At 41.6% G+C, this 19,674-nt stretch overlaps 1 protein-coding gene across 4 annotated transcripts in view; it reads left to right on the top strand.

Annotated features, from left to right (window-relative positions):
* khsrp (KH-type splicing regulatory protein) overlaps positions 1 to 19,674 on the top strand; it is a 39,674-nt gene that overhangs the window by 9,021 nt on the left and 10,979 nt on the right. For 3 of the 4 annotated variants that reach the window (XM_055664204.1, XM_055664203.1, XM_055664205.1), the window contains exons 3-14: positions 6,663 to 6,701; positions 7,948 to 7,984; positions 9,669 to 9,718; positions 10,174 to 10,245; positions 11,010 to 11,024; positions 12,165 to 12,222; positions 12,478 to 12,649; positions 13,383 to 13,481; positions 14,268 to 14,402; positions 15,501 to 15,603; positions 17,800 to 17,900; positions 18,326 to 18,473. In XM_055664204.1, the coding sequence (XP_055520179.1) occupies positions 6,663 to 6,701; positions 7,948 to 7,984; positions 9,669 to 9,718; positions 10,174 to 10,245; positions 11,010 to 11,024; positions 12,165 to 12,222; positions 12,478 to 12,649; positions 13,383 to 13,481; positions 14,268 to 14,402; positions 15,501 to 15,603; positions 17,800 to 17,900; positions 18,326 to 18,473 (1,029 nt within the window). The remainder of the gene's footprint in view (positions 1 to 6,662; positions 6,702 to 7,947; positions 7,985 to 9,668; positions 9,719 to 10,173; positions 10,246 to 11,009; positions 11,025 to 12,164; positions 12,223 to 12,477; positions 12,650 to 13,382; positions 13,482 to 14,267; positions 14,403 to 15,500; positions 15,604 to 17,799; positions 17,901 to 18,325; positions 18,474 to 19,674) is intronic. The other variant, XM_055664206.1, reaches the window with a different exon arrangement.

Raw genomic sequence — 19,674 nt, 5'->3', positions numbered from 1 at the left:
GGGTAGGATCACTTTAGGACAAAGAAGGACATTTATGCCAGGAACCAGAAGAAGTAAGCAAGGTACAAAAGTACTTTGCATTAGTATTAATCAAAAGTTGCAGTGAGATCAATGTGGGGTACGCTTTTATGCCAGGGCATTTTGTGATTTAATGTAATGGTATTGGGTCTCGTGAAGAGCCTGAAGGTGGGTAAGTCTCCCAAGTCCTGATGAGATCCATCTTGGGTTATTGAGAGGCATGGGAAGATTAAGGCCTTGTAAAAGATCTTGTTATCCTCGTGTTTAAGAAGGGTGATAGGAATAATCCAGGAAATTGGGTGCCAGAAAGCCTTGCATCATTTGTAGGGAACTTATTGGAGGAGGGTATTATTGGAGAAAGGATTTAACACACATTTGGAAAAGCATAGGCATATTAGGGATAGTCAGCATGGCTTTGTTACTTCACTACTAATTTCCATCCTGCACTCAAATTCACTTGGACCATCTCCGACATCACCCTACCGTTGATTTCACCGTCTCCATCACAGAAGATAGACTATCGAATGACATTTGTTATAAACCTCCTGACTCCCACAGCTATCTAGACTACACCTCTTCCCACCCTGCCTCCTACAAAGACTCTATCCCCATCCCCCAATTCCTTTATTTCGCCCAAGATGAGGTGCTCCATACCAGGACATCTGAGATGTCCTCATTCTTTAGGGAAGGGGGTTTTCCTCTTCCATCATAGATGAGGCCCTCTCTAGGGTCTCCTTGATATCCTGCAGCTCCATTCTTACTTCCCCCTCCCCTTCTTCTTGGTTTCTTGGTCCTCTAAAATATTCCAAATGGAATTTAAACTGGAGGTGGTGAAGGGAGGGCTTAATCCAGAAATGGTTATTGGGAAGAAAGAGCTACTTTAAATTTAGTTGCATCTGGCTGGGTAACTATAGTTGGGTGGAGATTATTCCATGCTTTAATTGTGCGGGGGAAGAACAAATTGCTGTATACATCTGTCTTTGTAGCTGGGATCACAAATTGGATCGAATGCCCTCGTCTGCTCCTAATTGGTTTGGGTGTAGGTCTTGTAGTCTATGTCAAGCTGACCATGAGTCGCAACAGGAACAGAGTCCTCTGAGCCACCACCTTCCACCCCATCAGCCTTCACAAAGAGCACAGAATCCTACATTTTAGCCACCTCCAACAGGAACTCGTCATTAGCCGCATCTTTCCATCTCCACCCCTTTCCGCGGAGACCGTTCCCTCCGCAACTCCCTGGTTAACACATCCCTTCCCACCCAACCACTCCCGCCCCAGGAACCTTCCCCTGCAATTGAAGGAGCTGAAACACCTGTCCCTATACCTCCTCCCTCGACTCCGTCCATGGACCCCAGCAGTCTTTTCAGGTGAGGCAGAGGTTCAATTACACCTCCAACCTCATCTACTGTATCCGTGGATCCCGGTGTGGACTCCCATATATCGGCGAGACCAAGGGCAGGCTCAGTGATCGTTTTGCTGAACACCTCCATTCAGTCCGTCTCAACCTACTTGACCTGCCGGTTGCTAAACACTTTAACTCCTCCCATTCCCACATCGACTTTTCTGTCCTGGGCCTCCATTGTCAGAGTGAGGCCCAGCGCAAATTGGAGGAACAGCACCTCATGTTTTACTTGGGCAGCTCACACCCCAGCGGTATGAATATTGACCTCTAACTTCAAATAACCCGTGCTTTCTCTTTCTCCCCATCCCTCCTCCTTCTCAATTCTCTGACCAGTCTTATTGTCCCAGATTACATTTTATCTCTGTTTGCTTTGTTGTCACCTTTTTCTAGCTAACAATGATCTATTCTACATTTCCTTGATCCTCATCTCTTTTATTGTCTCGTTTGACTCTCAGTCTGAAGAAGGGTCTCTGCACAAAACGTCACCCATTCCTTCTATTCAGAGAGGCTGCCTGTCCCGCTGAGTTACTCCTGAATTTTTTTTTGTCTGGCTTTGTATGAGGCAGGTCATGTCTTTCATACAATTAGTTTTTTGAGGCTAGGGTAGTAATGGATGTTCTCTCATGGATGTTGAAAGACATTTGATATGGTCCCTTATGCTAGCTGTTCAGTAAGATGAAAATGCATGGAATCCATGGTGATTTGCTGGATTGGATTCAAAATTGGCCTGGCCATAGGGTTATGACGGTGGATTGTGTCTGCCTTGAGTTCTACGACCAGCGGTGTCATGCAGGGGTGTCTCTTTATGGTATACGTAAATGAGTTGGACAAAAATGATCGTGTGCTGATTAGTAAGTTTGCAGTGTAGACGATTGTCAGAATTCAACATTTGAGACCATTGCTATACGGAGGTGTCTTGGTTGAAGTCTAAAGGTCCCTGAGAGTGGCAATACAAGTCAATAGGGTGACGGAAAGAATATGACATGCCTGGTTTCATCAGTTGGGGCATTGAATATAAAAGTCATGTAATCACGTTGCAGTTGCATAAAACTTTGTTTGGGCAATGTTTGAAATATTATGTTCCGTTCTAGTCACTGTATTGCAGACAGAATGTGGAGGCTTTGGAGAATGTGCGTGAGGCTTACAAGAATGTTGCTTGGATTAAAAAAATTAAAAGTAAGGAGAGGTTGGACAGCTTTTTCTGGAGCATCAAGGCTATCGATAACCTTAAGAGGTTTATAATATTGAGAGGTATAGATAAAGTAAAAGGGAGTAATAAAAAGGGGTGCTTAGGGTGAAGGAAAGAACTGCAAATGCTGGTTTAAATTGAATACAGGCACAAAATGCTGGAAAAACTCAGCGGGACAGGTGGCAACTCTGGAGAGAAGGAACGGGTGACGTTTCGGGTCTGAAGATGGATCTCGACCCGAAATGTCACCCATTCCTTCTCTCCAGATGTTGCCTGTCCCGCTGAGTTATTCCAGCATTTTGTGCCTGGGGTGAACGTGAGAGGGAGATGTGTGGGGCAGACTTTGTCTTGCACAGTAATATGGGCTTAGAACACATTGTTGGGTGGCCGGTATATGCATACAATATAGTGACTTTTAACAGGCTTTTAGATAGGCAGGAAATTGTGGCATATGGATCATATGTAGGCAAATGGGATTAGATTTAGCATCATGGTCATTGCACACAATGTGGGCCGAAGGGCCTGTTCCTGTGCGATACTGTTCAATGTACTCCAGTTGTCATTTGACCTGTTCTGAATGCTGCATGCTTTAGCTTGTTTCATAAGTTTATGAGGATGTAAAGGGGTAGTGAATGGTTTGGGGGTGGATCATAATGCTTAACACTGGTGTAAAATAATAGCAATGTAGTGGTGCTGGCTGCAGCTGTTATGACAGATGGAATAGGTCACAAAGTATAGCCCAGGAGAATTGAGCTTTGTTAAGGATTTTCACTGTTCACTTCATTTGTGCTCACCGAATTATGGGGCCAATATTCTTGGACCAAAGGGGAATTTGGAGGTGACCAAGCAAGTATGTTACCAAGTTCAGTCAGTGGAATAGTTAAAATGGCGGGGGTTGACCAAGCCGATGGTACCTTTCCCACTTAAATAATGTGTTCAGTAGCCAAAGAACAAGCTAAAATTAGCACGCTTAGATCAAGAGTAGAGTTGTTTTGCAACCAACGGTGGTGGCATAAATCTCCCGGGAAGAGACATTGAAGCAGGTGGTTTTAAATGTGTTCAGAATACAATTGAGTTCAGTGTAGAAAAGCAGGAGATGGCAGAGATGGTATTTGAAAAGAGAGGCATTTGGATTCGCGGTCTTGTCCCGCGGCTGAAGATTCTTGTATCAAAGCCAGATTTTAAGCGTCGTAACTTTTACTCCATCATAAATGATAAGATTTGGTGAGTTTTAGCCATTCTTGCTCGGCTGTCATATGTTCTAGACATCACAGCCTTCTGTCATGCATAATGAGTAGACCTGGCTTTTTAAATATTTAATCTTGTCCTAAATATAATTGCAGGTGAGGGGTGTTCCTTCAGCTTTTGTGTTTTTACACGTGTAAGATAGAAGATAAAGGGATTGGGTTTTAACACCTGTCTTGCCTTGGAAGAACCTTTATTTTCGTGCCAGTTTGTAATGCAATCTGCTTCTTTCTAGATCGGAATAATAAATGCAAACAATTTTCTATGTATACCATTTTAGTCCTAAAGCCAGTGCTTAAAAGATCAGGATAAAGAATTTATTTAAATCCACACAGTTATTGGAAAACTGCACTGTCATCTGCATGCTAAACTCCACTGACTGGGGCAGTTTGCTGGGTAGTTGGAAGCCTGAACATCAAATAGAATTTGTTTTTATTGTGGCTCTATCAGAAATGAACAGCAGAGTTGAGGGTGACGCGCAGAGTTGACGTGTGGAAAACTGCGGCAATATTTCAGTATGGTTTTACACCTGGGGCTTGATGTCCAGAGGCAGCACGATTTAGACCAGGTTGTGAATCTGTTTTAGAAGTGAGAACTGAACTGATGTGGCTATTTCCTATAGAGTTGAAAGAGACGGCAGATGCTGGAAACTTGTGCAAAAAAACAAATTGCTAAAGAAACTCGGTGGACCCATGGAAGGAAATGGATAGACATTTCAGTTTAGGGATGTTATCTGTTCAGTCTTCCACAGAAGCTGAATTCCTCTTGGCTATTTCCCATTAAAGGTCAGGAACGGGTGCATTAGTAGCATCAATTGCAGTGGCAAAATGTGCGTATGTCCTTTAAGAACATTTGACAAATAAGTAGAATGTGAAGTAGTATAATTTAGCCAGGTAGAGTTGCTTTGCCAAAAGTTATTAAATCTTGTTGTCTGAATTCAGTACATTTTACAAGGGTTTTTGCCATATTTTTATTCTGGTGCAGTGACCTGTGAAGAACATTCCTTATTCTTTCCTTTCATCATCTTGTTTGGATGCTGCAGACAACTAGTTTTACTTTCAACGACAAGGATTTTTGAGCAATACAATGCCGAAATATTCTCCAATTTTAAACCAAATGTATAAACACCCTATGTTTCCACTGTTTACAATTTTCCTATATTTTCTAAAACTTTTAAAAAGATAGATATGCTTGGCATGTACGTTTCTCATCACAGCATCCACTTAAATGCATAATTCTCCTTGAGTAATCGGTCTAATTTGTTGCCCACAATATCTAGTCTTGATTTTTGGTTGCTCGTTGCTCTGTGTTTTGTTAAATTGCCGTCATTACGTCACTTTTCTTGCCACCTGTCTACGTAGCAGTTGGCATCAGAGATTAGCTTTCTGATGTGTCTTGCAGCTCCATTCTTGCTGTGCATATTGTCACCTGACTCCACTGCACCATGAGAAACGGTTTATGTTGGGAAGCTTGTATGTGCAGTTTGTTTCCTGAATGTGGACATCTTTGCATTTCACCCATTTGCTTCAACAACCAATGTCAGAAAACCTTTTTAAAATATTATTTCATCATTTTGACATTTCTTGTCAATCATCATTGCTTTAAAAAATCCTTATTTCTCTGATAACATTAACCTAAATGTTATCAGTTGAGTGATTGACCATCTTTCCCTTATCAGCTAAGAATCTATCAGTGACCTAATCTCTGTATATTTCCAGATTGAAGGATCTTTCAACATGAGCAGCTCTAATATAGCAAAAATGCAGCATCTGTGCCTTAATGCTGTAAGATTGAATGTTAACAAAAGTAGTGCTCATTTCTCTTATCACCCATGCAATGTGCCAGTTTTGCCAACCGATTCTACCCAGTTTTGCAGTTTGTATCTTCTTGACCATGAAGGTCCTTCCTGGGTTACCTCAGGGCTCTGTACCTGTTTTCAGAGGATGACTGCAGAGATGGGCTCTATCACAAGAATACATAGTCTGGGGAAGCATTTTAAGTCTTGTTTTGCTTTTCTTAATCAGCAAAGAGATGCTCACAAATTTAGCCACAGTGTACCTTGGGCTAATAATATATATTTTTAAGATTTTGCTACAGATGTAATTTTAAATGCTGTTGATCATTTTAAAAGGGGCAAGGCTGCTGTCTTGGAAAGAGTGTCTCGAGATAGGACTTGCAAAATGGACATCAACGGATGAACTAAAATGTACTCCTCTTGGGTTTGATGTGTCAAAATGTTAGCTAATGTCAAGAATGGTCACCTGTACTCCCACAGCAGCCGCCAAATCTATCCTGCCAGTCGCACAAATGCTTTTTGAATGTAGGCTGTGCACGAGTTGGGACTGGGAAGTACATATAACACATTCAAATGAAAAGCGTCGATCAAAAGATCATTTTAAAGTAGACTCCTTCATGGCTTCATAATGGGTGAACTGACCCAGTCACAAAATGTTACTTAATGTGGCAGTACAACTGGATCATTGCTCCTAACATTTTAACATCAAATGGCATAACGAGACCCTATTTTCATGTAAGTCAATTATAAGTTGATGAGAATAATACTGTGGTAGGTGAGCAAGTGCAATGATGTGTACCAGTCTGCAGTTTGAATGACCTAGATACTGATTTTAACAAAATGTTGTATGAAGGCCTATGTTGAGAGATCTGTAGTTCTGCACTCCTGTCACTGCAAGGTGTGGGTGGGGAACAGGATTAAGAATGCATGCATGGATTAAATAAATTGTTAACATAAGTGTTTTTGACACAGTGTGTACAACAGATTAAATTATTTACTACTTTATTTTACAGATCAGCCGGAGAGCAAAAAAATGGCAGCACAAAGCGATCGTAAGTAAAATCTTTTTACTGAATTTGTTGGTTGGCAAAAAGTTCAGTGTCATTACAAGGAATTAAGATAAATCAGTTAATTGAAATCTTTTTCCTCGGCATCCATTTGTCTGTGTATGGTATGGTCCATATCCCTCTAAACCGTCCCATTTATGTGCCAGGCCAATGTCTTTTAAATACTGTAATGGTCCCCACCTCTCCCACTTCCTCTGGCAACTTGTTCCATTTAACAATCACTCTCTGTGTGAGTAAATTGCCCCTCAGATTCCCTTTAAAATTGTCCCCTCTCTTAAACCTATGCATTCTGTAAATGTTGTTATAGCTCTCAGCACATGAGCTCAAGATTTCACCTTAAACTCTCCTGCCTATCTACCAATGCTGCTCGTAACTTTGTAAAATTCTGTCACCCCTCAGCCGCCTCCACTACAGGAAAACAGCCTCTCCTTGCAGCAAAGCCCTCTAGTCTGGGCAACATTCCGGTATAACCTTTCTCCACTTTTGCTAGCTTAATTACAACCTTCCTAATGCACGGTGGCAGAACTGCACACCGCAGTGCCACCTAAGGAACGACACGTCAAAACGTTAAGAGTGCAGACTGGACCTTGTGGCTAAACATAAAGGTCATATTTATTACAAATCGCATTGCATTAAGTGGTTTGAGTGAGGTATCGTATGTGACATCTGTGGTTTGGCAAGTCGTCCAGTCTGGTGTTGCTTTGGTCATCTGTCATATCTCCATCTTTTAAGATCTTCAAGTTATAGGAGTAGAATTAGGCCATTTGGCCCATTGAGTCTACTCCACCATTCAATCAGGGCTGATCTCTGCCTCCGAATCCCATTTTTCTGCCTTCTCCCCATAACCCTTGACGCCCGTTCTAATCAAGGATTTGTCTGTCTCTGCCTTAGTAATATCCACTAACCTGGCCACCACAGCCCTTTGTGGCAATGAGTTCCACTTGTTTCTTGTGCAGATTGCTACAATATAATTTACAATATGCAGTTAAAGTGCTTTTCTTGATTGTTTAAATATCTGAACACTTGTCCAATGTAATTGTCGTATAAATGAGACTCATTAATGCAGTCACTTTAGGAAGTAGCTTCAGAAGTTGTGGTAGTACATTAATGAGGGTTTAAATTTTATAATTTTTCATGGATGCACTGCAACCTTTGACTCTAATTTACTCTTTTAATCCTGGGTTGCATATGGAAATGTTTTTTTCCATTAACTTTCTATTTTCTTTCCCAGCAATTGGAGCTCAGCTTGCAGCCATACATCAGCAAAGGTAAGGAGAGTGAGGCGTTTAAAGTTAAATGTGCAGCTGTTTTGTGGTTCTGAGAGAAAAGCCTTGTCTTCAGTGTCAACAAGTGTATGGTGTAAACCAATCTCATTTCTGAGCCCCTGAGATAGGATGTAGACAGTTGTCATGGGTTCTTCCGAGTTCTGCTTCGTGATTGCCACCCAAAGCTTACACATGGTTTGTGAGGAAAAGTTGCTTCTGTTCCCGATGTTGGGGGAATCCAGAACCATGGGTCACGGTTTAAGAATAATGGCTGAGGACTGAAATGAGGAAAAACTTCTTCACCCAGAGAGTTGTGAACCTGTGGAATTCTCTGCCACGGAAGGCGGTGGAGGTCAATTTACTGGATGTTTTCAAGAGAGAGTTAGATTTAGCTCTTAGGGCTAAATGAATCGAGGGATAGGGAGAAAAAGCAGGAACGGGGCACTGATTTTTGATGATCAGCCACGATCATATTGAATGTCGGTGCTGGCTCGATGGGCCGACTGGCCTACTTCTGCACCCGTTTTTCTATGTTTAATGACGGATGCATTGTTTATTGGTCTTAAATGAGGTGAGAGACAGCGTCACAGGTGATGAACTCTGTCAAGCATGTCAGCCCCTAGAGGAGGAATGGAATAGAGAATCAAGTTTTAAATGAAGCCTCCACATAATACAGATTTCATTACATACAAATGAAAGAAGGCTCGAAGGAATGTGTACAATATGATTTATAATGCGCCACATAGTAAACAACGCAGAAGTTGTAATTATATACCTGACATGTTGATAAAATAAATTTCTAGGTGATAAATTATTATAATGCATTGTGCATTATTAATATTGTTGATTTTGATAGAGGTTGGCCATGGCTGTTTAAATAGAATGGAGGGATATGGATGTAGATAATTTTGTGGTCTATTTTGACCCAAACCCAGTTTGCTTGTTTGGAGAGTGCTTCCAACTTGCATGTTGTCTGATTGAGGAGAGACTGCTTTCATTTCATCTTCAATCATTGTTTGGAATTATCTCTGACATTGTACAGTGTCTGTTTCTGGTTATGATGAGATAGTATTCAATGGTTGAGATTATGTTTTCCTGTAGTTTGTTAGATACCAGCATGTTTTCTTAATGTTCCCTTTTTAACAAAAAAAACCCTTTTGTAGTTGACATATTGCTTGTGAGGCTAAACTACACACAGCAGGTATGTGGTACACTCTGGGTTAATCCAACAATTTTCAAGGCTGTGGTAAGGAGTTTCAAGTAACGTTGTGCTCTAGGAACAGGCTTAATTAATCTACCATCACGAGTCAAATCCTTTTCATTTCACTGCACATCTCGTATGTGTATGTGACAAATAAACTTGACTTGACTTGACTTTATCTTTAAACTATATCGCAGAATAAGACCCAAGTTTGGTTGCGAAGGCTAGAGAGATTACCTTGGAATAAAAATAAGGTTACTGGACAATGATCAGAGGCTTAGAATATTGATTCAGATGCATATTTGTACCTGCTACAACTGCCAGGGAAGTTTAAAGTATTTAAATAAATTGGAATAATAATAATAATAATCTCAGCAATGGACATTTGCATTTTGTTGTGGTACAACCCATGAGAGAGTGATTAAAATGAATGGTTCTTGTGTGTATCTATGCATCCATGCACTGAATTTTCCTCAACTGTTTCAGGGCAACCCTTACAGAGGATTACAGAGTGCCAGATGGGATGGTTGGTCTTGGTAAGTCTGTAATGTATGAGTGTGGTATTAAATTTTGTTTCGTCTTCCAGATAAAGTTTTGTATTTATTCCCAGAACACTGATTACTGTTATACCTTTGCCTGAAGTGCTTTGAGGTTATCTGGCTACATTATTTCAAAATCTTTCTTGCGGGAGCCCCTCCCTTCCAATGTAGAATGATACTAGAGGCCAAGGTAGAGCCATGGATGCAATACACTTTGGGTTTGGGTTAAGGTGAGAAAGTTGTATGAGAAAGCTTTGGTGTTCTTATGGCTCTAGGGTCCTGTGGTGGATGCATGAAGTTGGGAGGGATGTAGTCTAGGCTTTAATTACTCTGCAATAACTGGTGGTATTTGGCTTTTTTGTGTAAACTACATGTGAATTTTGGTAGTTGCGTTTCTTTGAATGTTAAACAAGTGTAGGCATCAGTAATTTGTGGAAATGTTTTTATTTTAGTTATAGGTCGAGGTGGGGAACAGATAAACCGAATACAGCAGGAATCTGGTTGCAAAGTACAGATTGCTCCAGGTATAGTAGATTTGTTAGTGTGCATGATTTTGAGTTAGCTGTAGATTCTCAGTTTCCTAGCTATAGCACTTTTATCACTTGAATCGCTTCAATGAATACTTTTTATTTGGGATTTAGTTGATGGCTGTGCGTTTGCAGACTGACCCTAAATGTTGAGGGTTTTAGCTTTGACGCTAAGTTGATTTCAACTTTGGCAAAAGCAAATGCATAAGAGTCAGATTTGGCGGCATTTAAAGGAATAGGAAATGGTCAGCCGCGTTTGTAAGTCAAGCAAAGATACAAGTTGGTGGCCCATTTGTTCTTTGGACAGTCAACTGGTTAACCAAAGTTAATATCAATTAGTTTTTATTTTGGTGATTGGGAATGATAGTATGCTTTGAAATGTCAGCAAGCTGTTGGCCCTGTCGAGATTTAACCGATAAACCAAACCAAATAAAATCAAGTAACATTGTTGTTATTGACAATGGGTTGTATGTCAATAACAAAGGGTATTATGTCCCGCCAATCACAGTTGCTCTGTTCTTCCCTTGACCCAAGTAAACGTTGCCCTCTCACCCAATTGCTGTTCATTAACAAATGTAACATTCTTTGGGCGTTGTCAGGTGGAGATCAATAAAACTGAATTTTTAGCTGGCCTAATTCACGTGGCAGTACCAAGGGGCTTATGGTTTTGTTATGGGCTCCCAAAAAATATCACAAATCTGATCCCAACGGCTTGTGTTGTTGCAAATCAATATCAATTGTGATTTTTCTTCCCTCCCTAGGGCCAAATTGTGATGGTGAGTAAAAAATATTTTGTAATTGGCTTTCTAGGCCAGCATCCACATTGTTCTTTGTATTCTTCCTTTATTTGTTTTTAACACAAATTGGTAATTCAATGCTTGTGTACAACATTTTATTTAAATCGGTCTGGCTCAATGAAGGAGCACAACTTAAGTAGTGATTTCTTGCTCTCAACCCCTCCACCGCACCTCTCCCTCCCCCCCCCCCCCCCCCCCCCCCCCCCCCCCCCCCGCCTGTTGCCCCAGATTCCAGCCCTAATTGGATCTTAAGTCACCCTTCCACTACAGCGCCCTAAGTCAAGGTATTGAGATTTTTAACATGACGATCTAGACATGGACCAAAAAAAGATTTACCTGAGTATTCCAGAGGTGAGGAAGTGAAGTGATAACATTGATTGTTGTAGTGGGGACTGGCCTTTCCTTGAGTGCATTTGATTAAATATCAAAAGTCGGGATAAATTCAATGAGAATGAGAAATTGTTTCCCTTGTGTTTCGGTAAGCCATGGGGTGAAGATATAAAGTGGCGAACATATGAACATAACACTTGGGTAAACTAGTTTTTCTAATTTGTTGCTGGGAAGGGCAGTAGAAGTAGATCTATTTGTAGATTTCAAAAGGGTGTAGATTAATACTTGTTGAAAAGCGAAGAGTGACTAGATTATTCTAACAGAAACATCGGTTTGATGGGTGGATTGGCACCGTGCCATATTGCTGAAATTAAAAATGCTTTTACAAACATGTTACGTTCATCTAGCCTTGCCTGTTTTTAACACAAAATACCAGTAACCCACACAACAAGCACACAGTTGATCCCCAAATCTTTTGACGTGGAAATAAGTGACCTGTGACTATGATCTTTATTGCAAATGGTGGTGCTGGCCCATCGAGCCAGCACCGCCATTCAAGTTTTTACAGCACTGGTAAACATCTTCCTTTCAAATTTCTTCAATCATATGACATCTTGTGTACATCGAGGCAACCAAATTTTACACATTCATAAATTTGCAGAATATCATTCTTAAAAGAAATAGCACTTAAGACATCGCTGCTTTCGGTTCAACCTGTCATCAATTGTTGTTTACATTTAGCTTGTGTTATAAACTTGCCCTTGATTGCATATGACATTTCCCTTCCAGAAAGTGGAGGTATGCCAGAACGATGCGTCTCGTTGACTGGGAATTCGGAGTCAATTCAGTGAGTGCAAATGTCTTCCTGAGAGTAATGTTGATGTGTCTTGATAGGACCAGCAAAAATATTCCCTCGTCAAATATTCCCTTGTGAAATATCCTCGGAGTTGACTTTTAACTTTAATTTATGTTATTATAAATACAGTAAGCAAGCTGAATGAAGGCTGTCGGAAACAGCATTAACTGCTGGAGCGAGTGTAACTACCTGACATGCAATTAGTCAACCACAGGATGAAATTTAATTTGTCCGTTCCCTTTTCAGGACGGCGAAGATGCTACTGGATGAGATCGTGTCCAGAGGACGAGGTGGGCCACCGGGCCAGTCTCATGACTCTACGAATGGCCAAAGTGGATCTATTCAGGAGATAGTCATTCCAGCAGGGAAGGCTGGACTAATCATTGGTAAAGGTGGAGAGACCATCAAACAACTTCAGGTACTAAACGGATAAAATCAAAGGCAATGGAATAATAGTTAATTCTAAACTATCTGTTTCTTGTATTCTTTAATTAGCTTACTTCAACCCATTCTACATCAAAAGGTTTGGGGATCAATTGTGTTGTGGTAGCTTGGCCTTTCTCCTGCAGCTCATTTTAGCTGATGTGCGAATGGGGCAAGGGGTTTGCCAGCGTGAATTATCACCGTCCAGCTCAGCTGCACCCTTGCAGTTGATAATTATAAGCTGCAAACCTTAGGATATTGAAATTCATGTTTGTAGCATTATAAAACGTTTAAGTTGGATTCCACAAAGAAGCTGGTCCCTTATGTGGAGGATGAAAAGAAATGAAAGAATGATAACTACTCATGTTAGCCATATCTTGATCATGTTGGCTGGCCAACTAGAGAAGGAATTGGATTGAGTACCAAACTTCGACAACATTAGGACCAAGATTTTTCAAGATGCTGTGATCTGTGATTACATCTTTCCATAAATGCCTGATCATGCTACCTTTTCATCAGATTCCTCAAATTTACATTGTTTTACAAAAATAGTTGTAGAATAATTTGAGACCTAGGTAATGTGTATGTTTGACAAATCCTGAAGTATTGAATTGTTAGAATTGCTTTATTGGTATTGTCGGCGAGGAATTATTGGTTAAGCTTTATGGACAGGGGTGTTGCACTTTTCACACGACGTCGCTGAATAATCTGTCACTTGTTTCAAATAGGAACGTGCTGGAGTGAAGATGATTTTAATCCAAGATGGTTCACAAAGTGCGAACATAGATAAACCACTCCGGATTATTGGCGATCCTTTTAAAGTCCAGGTATGATTTGCTAGTATTTCTGGATTTAGTTATCCAAGAAACCACTCCTCTTGTCAGCAGAAAACTCTGAACAGCTTCTCAACTTAGTGTGAAACACTTGCTAAACAGTAATGTACAATTGCCAGATGCAGAATGATTCAATGTTTCACAAAAATAATTTTACCTACTCCGGGATATGGCCCTGTCCCACGGTACGAGTTTCTTCCAAGAGTTCTCCCGAGTTTGCCCTGATTCGAACTCGGAGAATTACAGTAATGGCCACTCGGGGCTCTCGTGTACGTTTTTCATCATGTTGAAAAATCTTCACGAGTCTTCCCGTGCTTACCTGCCGTTGGCGAGTCTTCCCGAGTACCTGTTGTTAGCGCTAAGAGACGTCCGCGAGCTATTCTTCGTTCCTGCCACGTTAATTCTCCGTGCTTACCACAAGTTTGATTTTTTTGAAACTCGGGAGTGCTCTTGGAATGAACTCGTACCGTGGGACAGGGCTTTAATTCTGAACCTGATTCCTGCACAAACTTTGTGCTCATGGTTAGAGCTAAAACTTGGAATTGGCCTGTTTCAAATGTTATATATTTCAAACTTGGTGAAATTGGATTAAGATTTACCTGTTCATTTTCGAATAAATCAGCCAGGCTGACCCTAGCTGACATCTTAGCTGAAGCAAGAAGAAATCTGCATCACCCAGTTTTGAGTGTGGCTCTAAGCTTAAAAAAGGTAACATGCATCTTTGAATTGGTGTGTCAAACAACGCATCAGTTTAACTTTTTTTATTGTGTGTGGTTGCAGCAAGCTCGAGACATGGTGATGGAGATCCTCCATGAACGTGACCAGGGAGGATTTGGAGACAGGAATGAGTTTGGCAACCGTGGTGCTGGTGGTGGGGGTGGTGGTGGTGGTGGCGGCGGCGCTGGTGGTTTAGATGTAAGTACAAACAATGGTTTTCCTTGAACTTTTTTCACAGCTTGGGAAAGCAGTTATTATCTGTGCTACACTCTAAATGGTTCGTAAAATCGATCAGGTGTCAGAAACCATGTGACAATAAACTAAAGTGACTTTCCTTAAGCTGTAATGTAAACCTTGGCTTTTGAAATGTTCTAACTTTAACCAGAGATGCATTGATCACATAAATAATCTCCCTTTAAAAGTTAATCTTCCCACTTTCATATTCCTGCTGTTGCGCTGGAAGTTGCATTGATACCATCTGGAACTTCTTATTATCTGGTTTCAGAAAAGAGAGCAATATCTATCTGCTTATTGTTCTTTGCATAATCCAAAAGGGATAGATTTATTCAGGTGGCATTGTGTACCCAGAGTGACATTTTCCCTTTTTGTATTTGCTACCATTGCTCTTGGATTACAAAATTGCCCAATCTGCTCTAATTTATTTAACCCATAATGGTAGAGATGATGGGTAATTTGGCACTTAGATGTATAGGAAATAATGTATTATACACCCATTACCCTCCCTTTCCCAAATGTTATCTTGCACCTCCAAGATGCAGTATTTTGTACTCTTTGCTTGAGATTGTCACACGCATTAATTTGGTGTTTTACCTGACTGGCTAGTTACAACTGGATTTTATCTGCTCTCTGAGAGCAGGTCTGGTTGGATCACAGTGCTGCAGTAATATAGAGGTAGTATAGAACTATGCAGGATCTCCAAATGGTGCCTACATTTACATTTCAATTTAAAGTATTGGCACTGGATTTAGTCGAATTGTGTTGTATCCTCCAATTTATGAGCACATTTCTCATGATTTAATTAAATGTGGAATTAGCAGCAGATTATTTCATTTTGTCATTGATGTAATTAGTGTATGTTTATATATGCATTTTTTATGGTCTTTAGATTTGGACTAGTTTAGACACTAAATTGTTTCAAATGTAACCATTTATATGGTAATTGTGGGCAATAATTGTGGTGAGAAAAGTTAATGGGGGGGGGGGTTGCATTGAGATGCTAGGTTATTAAGAAGTGTGTCGGATTTGTGACGTCCATATAAAATCTTCAAACTCTAGGTTCCAGTTCCGCGGCATTCGGTGGGAATAGTGATTGGAAGAAGTGGAGAAATGATCAAGAAGATACAAAATGACGCAGGAGTCCGAATACAGTTCAAACCAGGTCAGTCCCATTCCCTGCACTCAGCATCTGACACAGTATTTCTTAAACCCAGGAGTCCCCCGGATTTTAAAACCAAACTAGGTGTTTCTGAAGCCAACACACATGGAGCATTTAGCTGTAGTTATTAGTGCACATTTGACATCACTTCTTGTATTAACCAATGGAAATTATACCACTGCTCATAAGTCCTCCCACCTTGTACCCTGGTGGTGTAAATAAATGTTGGTCCACTGGCGTTAGATAGCTATTGTATTCCCTGATGGCACAATTATGGGTTGCCTGGGGTGGTATTACACAGAGGCACATCAATGTAACCAATCAGTCAAAGATAGACACACAATGCTGGAGTAACTCAGCGAGACAGGCAGCATCTCTGGGTGATGTTTCGGGTCGAGACCCTTCTTCAGACAATCTACCATCTGCTTTCCGTACAGATGCTCTGGATTAATTTTAAACTCTTGTTCAATTACAATTTTTGCCACCAGAGATTAAAATACCAAATTATTTTTACTTCCTTATTTATCCGCATTTCCCAAACACGACTGGGAACAGAAGATTAGTTATGTGGAAGTTTTTTATTTTAAGTATTTCTGTGTTTTTAGACTTTTGCTGAGATTTATTTTTAAAGCTGCAAATGCCAAAGTTATTGGCTGGAATTATGTGTGACTAAAGAGCACCATTAGCGTTTACGTTTTTTCCACCTCGGCACAGATTTGGTCCCGCATGGTGCAGAAGGTACACTGTGCAGAGGATGGGCAATAGTGTTGCAGGTTTAAGTCTACAGCTTCTGTCTAGATTAGCAACTCCCTGAAAAGTTTGTCCCTTGCGGTGGGAATGGTGTGTGGAGAGTAATTCAGTGAAGTGAAAATTGATGCCTCCACTTAGGGCTGGAAAAGGGCCCTATAAGCGAGTTCGGTATTCCGAAAAACGCAAGGAATCGTGGGATTTGTCAAAGGTCATTCACCATACAGAAAAAGCGAACAAAGAAACTGTAAATTCTTATCTTTATTCATAATTTATGTGTAAAAATATATTTAATCTGAGGAACGGGTGCCGTGTGGTCACATTATAGGTAAATTATGTGTAATTCAGACTGGAACGCAGCGGTAGTTTCTGAGTCGAATTTCACTATTCTGCTAATTTCAAGGCAATGGAATTCTTCAGCCTCATCTATGAATACGAATGAGCAATGAAATTCTCGATTTGAGAGAGAATCCCATAAATGGTCATCTCCTCACCCCCCCCCCCCCACACACAAAAGGAACAGGTAGCGGGAGAGTGGGATGTAACAACAGCGAGATTAAGTGAGGGGGAAGATGTGAGTGGGAGACAGGGGAGAGCGTGCACACGTCTCATCCGCAGTCAGGATGGAACCCGGCGCTGCAAGTGCTGCCGAACTTCCACTGGACCGCTCCATCCCAGCCTGGGGGGGGGTGGCAGCGGCTGGAGATGTCCGGGGTGACCGACACACCAACGGCCCCAGGCCCACAGCCAGCACGGAGAAGAAGCACCAAGCCCAGCTCAACTCAGCTTGTCCCGCCGAGCCACCACAGCACCCCTTGTGCATCCCAGCCGATGACTGACACTCGGCCCCGAGGGAGCCAATCAACAGCCACTGGACAAGGAGAGAGGTGCAGCTCAAGGTCCCGTCCGAGACCCGACCACAGACGAGCACGATCTCGCTCACCCACCAAAGCATGAAACAATAAAAAAACGACACAATCTTCGCTTTTAACAAAGGAACAATAAATACAACTAATTCATAGTTTGAAAGCAGTGTTTATCTTACCTAGAGGAATCAAAGCTGGAAAAAACAGAAGAAATGAAGGTCTCTTTGTACACAGCTCTACTGCTTTCCAGCAATGTTTCTGCATAGTGACCTTTGACCTAGGCATATCGAACTTTAGATCAGGACTGCTTCGGACTTCAGGACACAAGGAGGAATTTTACCGTCATTCGGACTGAGTTTGATTATATTGCTAGCGATGAGTGTAACTGACCCAAAAAACTCAACTTGCTTACCGTCTCAAAGCTAACTTTTTGTTTTGAGCATCTTGATTCATTGTTTCAGGTATTGTCTGTTCCATTTGGACTTGGTTTCTGTAATAGTGCAACTGCTATGGAAGTGCTAACATTCACCTTTCAATAAAGTCCTTTTCCCCCCCCCCCCCCCTCCCCCCTTCTTTCATCCCGTAGATGATGGATCTACGCCTGATAAGATAGCGCATGTAATGGGGCCTCCAGAAAGATGCCAGCATGCTGCACAAATAATTACTGACCTTCTGCAGAACGTGCGGGTATGGAATGGACTTTTGTTCTTGATTTTGTCCGTGTTTATTTTGCCCTCTTGTGTCACCACACCACTCCTGAAGGAGGCTAGTGCTCCATGGATAATATGCACTTTAGTTGCTTGCCCATTTTAAAAGGTGACAAAAGCATTGTGGCAGAGTATCTCTGCTTGATCCAGCATTGGTACAGGCACTGAATGTAATAGTGCTGCATAGCAACCTAGCTTGGACAAAGATGGCTGCAAACCCCACCTATGCTCCAACATTTTCGAGGAACTAAATTTTGCCATTCTGCATGTAGCGCATTTTGAATACACATTTTCACAGCGGGTCTCCTGAATTAACAAATTCATCAGTATGTACCCAGTTCCTATTTTTTAAATCCTGAGCGTTGGTGTGTGACTTTTTGTATTAAACTGCGTGTGTTTGTTTAGGCTGGGCCATCCGGTCCCCCGGGTCCTGGAATGCCTGGCCCTGGCCGAGGAAGGGGCAGAGGTCAAGGCTCATGGGGCATGGGCCCCCCTGGAGGAGAGATGGCCTTCTCAGTCCCCAGCCACAAGTGTGGTTTGGTCATTGGCAGAGGTAGGTCAAACACCTTTGCTTTCACTCTTATATTTATCCGAGACGCATTTTATTATTCGTTGGGTATTTTTAAAGCAGCGATTGATAGGTTCTTGATTAGTACGGGGAATTGAAGGTTATGGAGAGAAGACAATAGAATGGGCTTGAGATGGAAGAATAGATCAGCCATGATCGAATGGTGGAGCAGACTCAATGGTCCAAATGGCCTAATTCCACTCCTATGTCTTAAGATCTTATGAATATTTGATTTTTATCTCTTGGTCAACAACATTGCCCAGCATTCATTTGACTATACTGGATAATTAGTGATTAGATTATTACTGATCCGTGGAATATCAGGAGCTGACAAAATTTTCAATTTGTTTGTAGCTATGGTCTGATATTGTCTGGAGACTATTTAGTTTAGATTTGCAGATGGAAACACGCCTGTCAGCCCACTGAGTCCACACCAACTATCTAAACCTAAGACCTGTTCACATTAGTTTTTATTCCACTTTTATATCCACTTCCTACATACTATGGGCAATTTACAGAAGCCATTAACCTGCCAATCCGAGTGTCTTTGGAACGTGGGAGGGAACTGGAGCATCTGGAGGAAACCCACACAGTCATAAGAGATAGGAGCAGAATTAGGCCATTCGGCCCACCGCCATTCAATCGTGGCTGATTTATCTTTCCCTCCTAACCCCATTCTCCTACCTTCTCCTCCTAAGTCATAGGTGCTGCTGCATTCTGAAATGCTCCAGCTCTCTTGCCTCCTTCAATTATCTTGAGTACATTTTTCACTGCTAATTATGTACAGACTAAACTCGACACCTTTTATAAATTGGAGGAACAGCACCTCATATTCCGTTTGGGGACTCTACACCCCCGGGGCATGAACATCGAATTCTCCCAATTCTGTTAGTCCTTGCTGTCTCCTCCCCTTCCTCAGCTCCCCTACTATCTCCTCCCACCCTCCAGCCTTCTGGCTACTCCTCCTTTTCCCTTTCTTGTCCCGACCCACCCCCACCCCCGATCAGTCTGAAGAAGGGTTTCGGCCCGAAACGTTGCCTATTTCCTTCGCTCCATAGATGCTGCTGCACCCGCTGAGTTTCTCCAGCTTTTCTGTGTAACCTTCGATTCTCCAGCATCTGCAGTTCCCTCTTAAACAACCTTTTATAAGTCAATGTTTTTGCTTTACTTTGTGGCAGTTGGGTTC

This window comes from Leucoraja erinacea, chromosome 39, assembly GCF_028641065.1.
Source record: "Leucoraja erinacea ecotype New England chromosome 39, Leri_hhj_1, whole genome shotgun sequence".
NCBI classification, from domain to species: domain Eukaryota; kingdom Metazoa; phylum Chordata; class Chondrichthyes; order Rajiformes; family Rajidae; genus Leucoraja; species Leucoraja erinaceus.
This window is presented reverse-complemented; position numbering and strand designations above follow the sequence as displayed.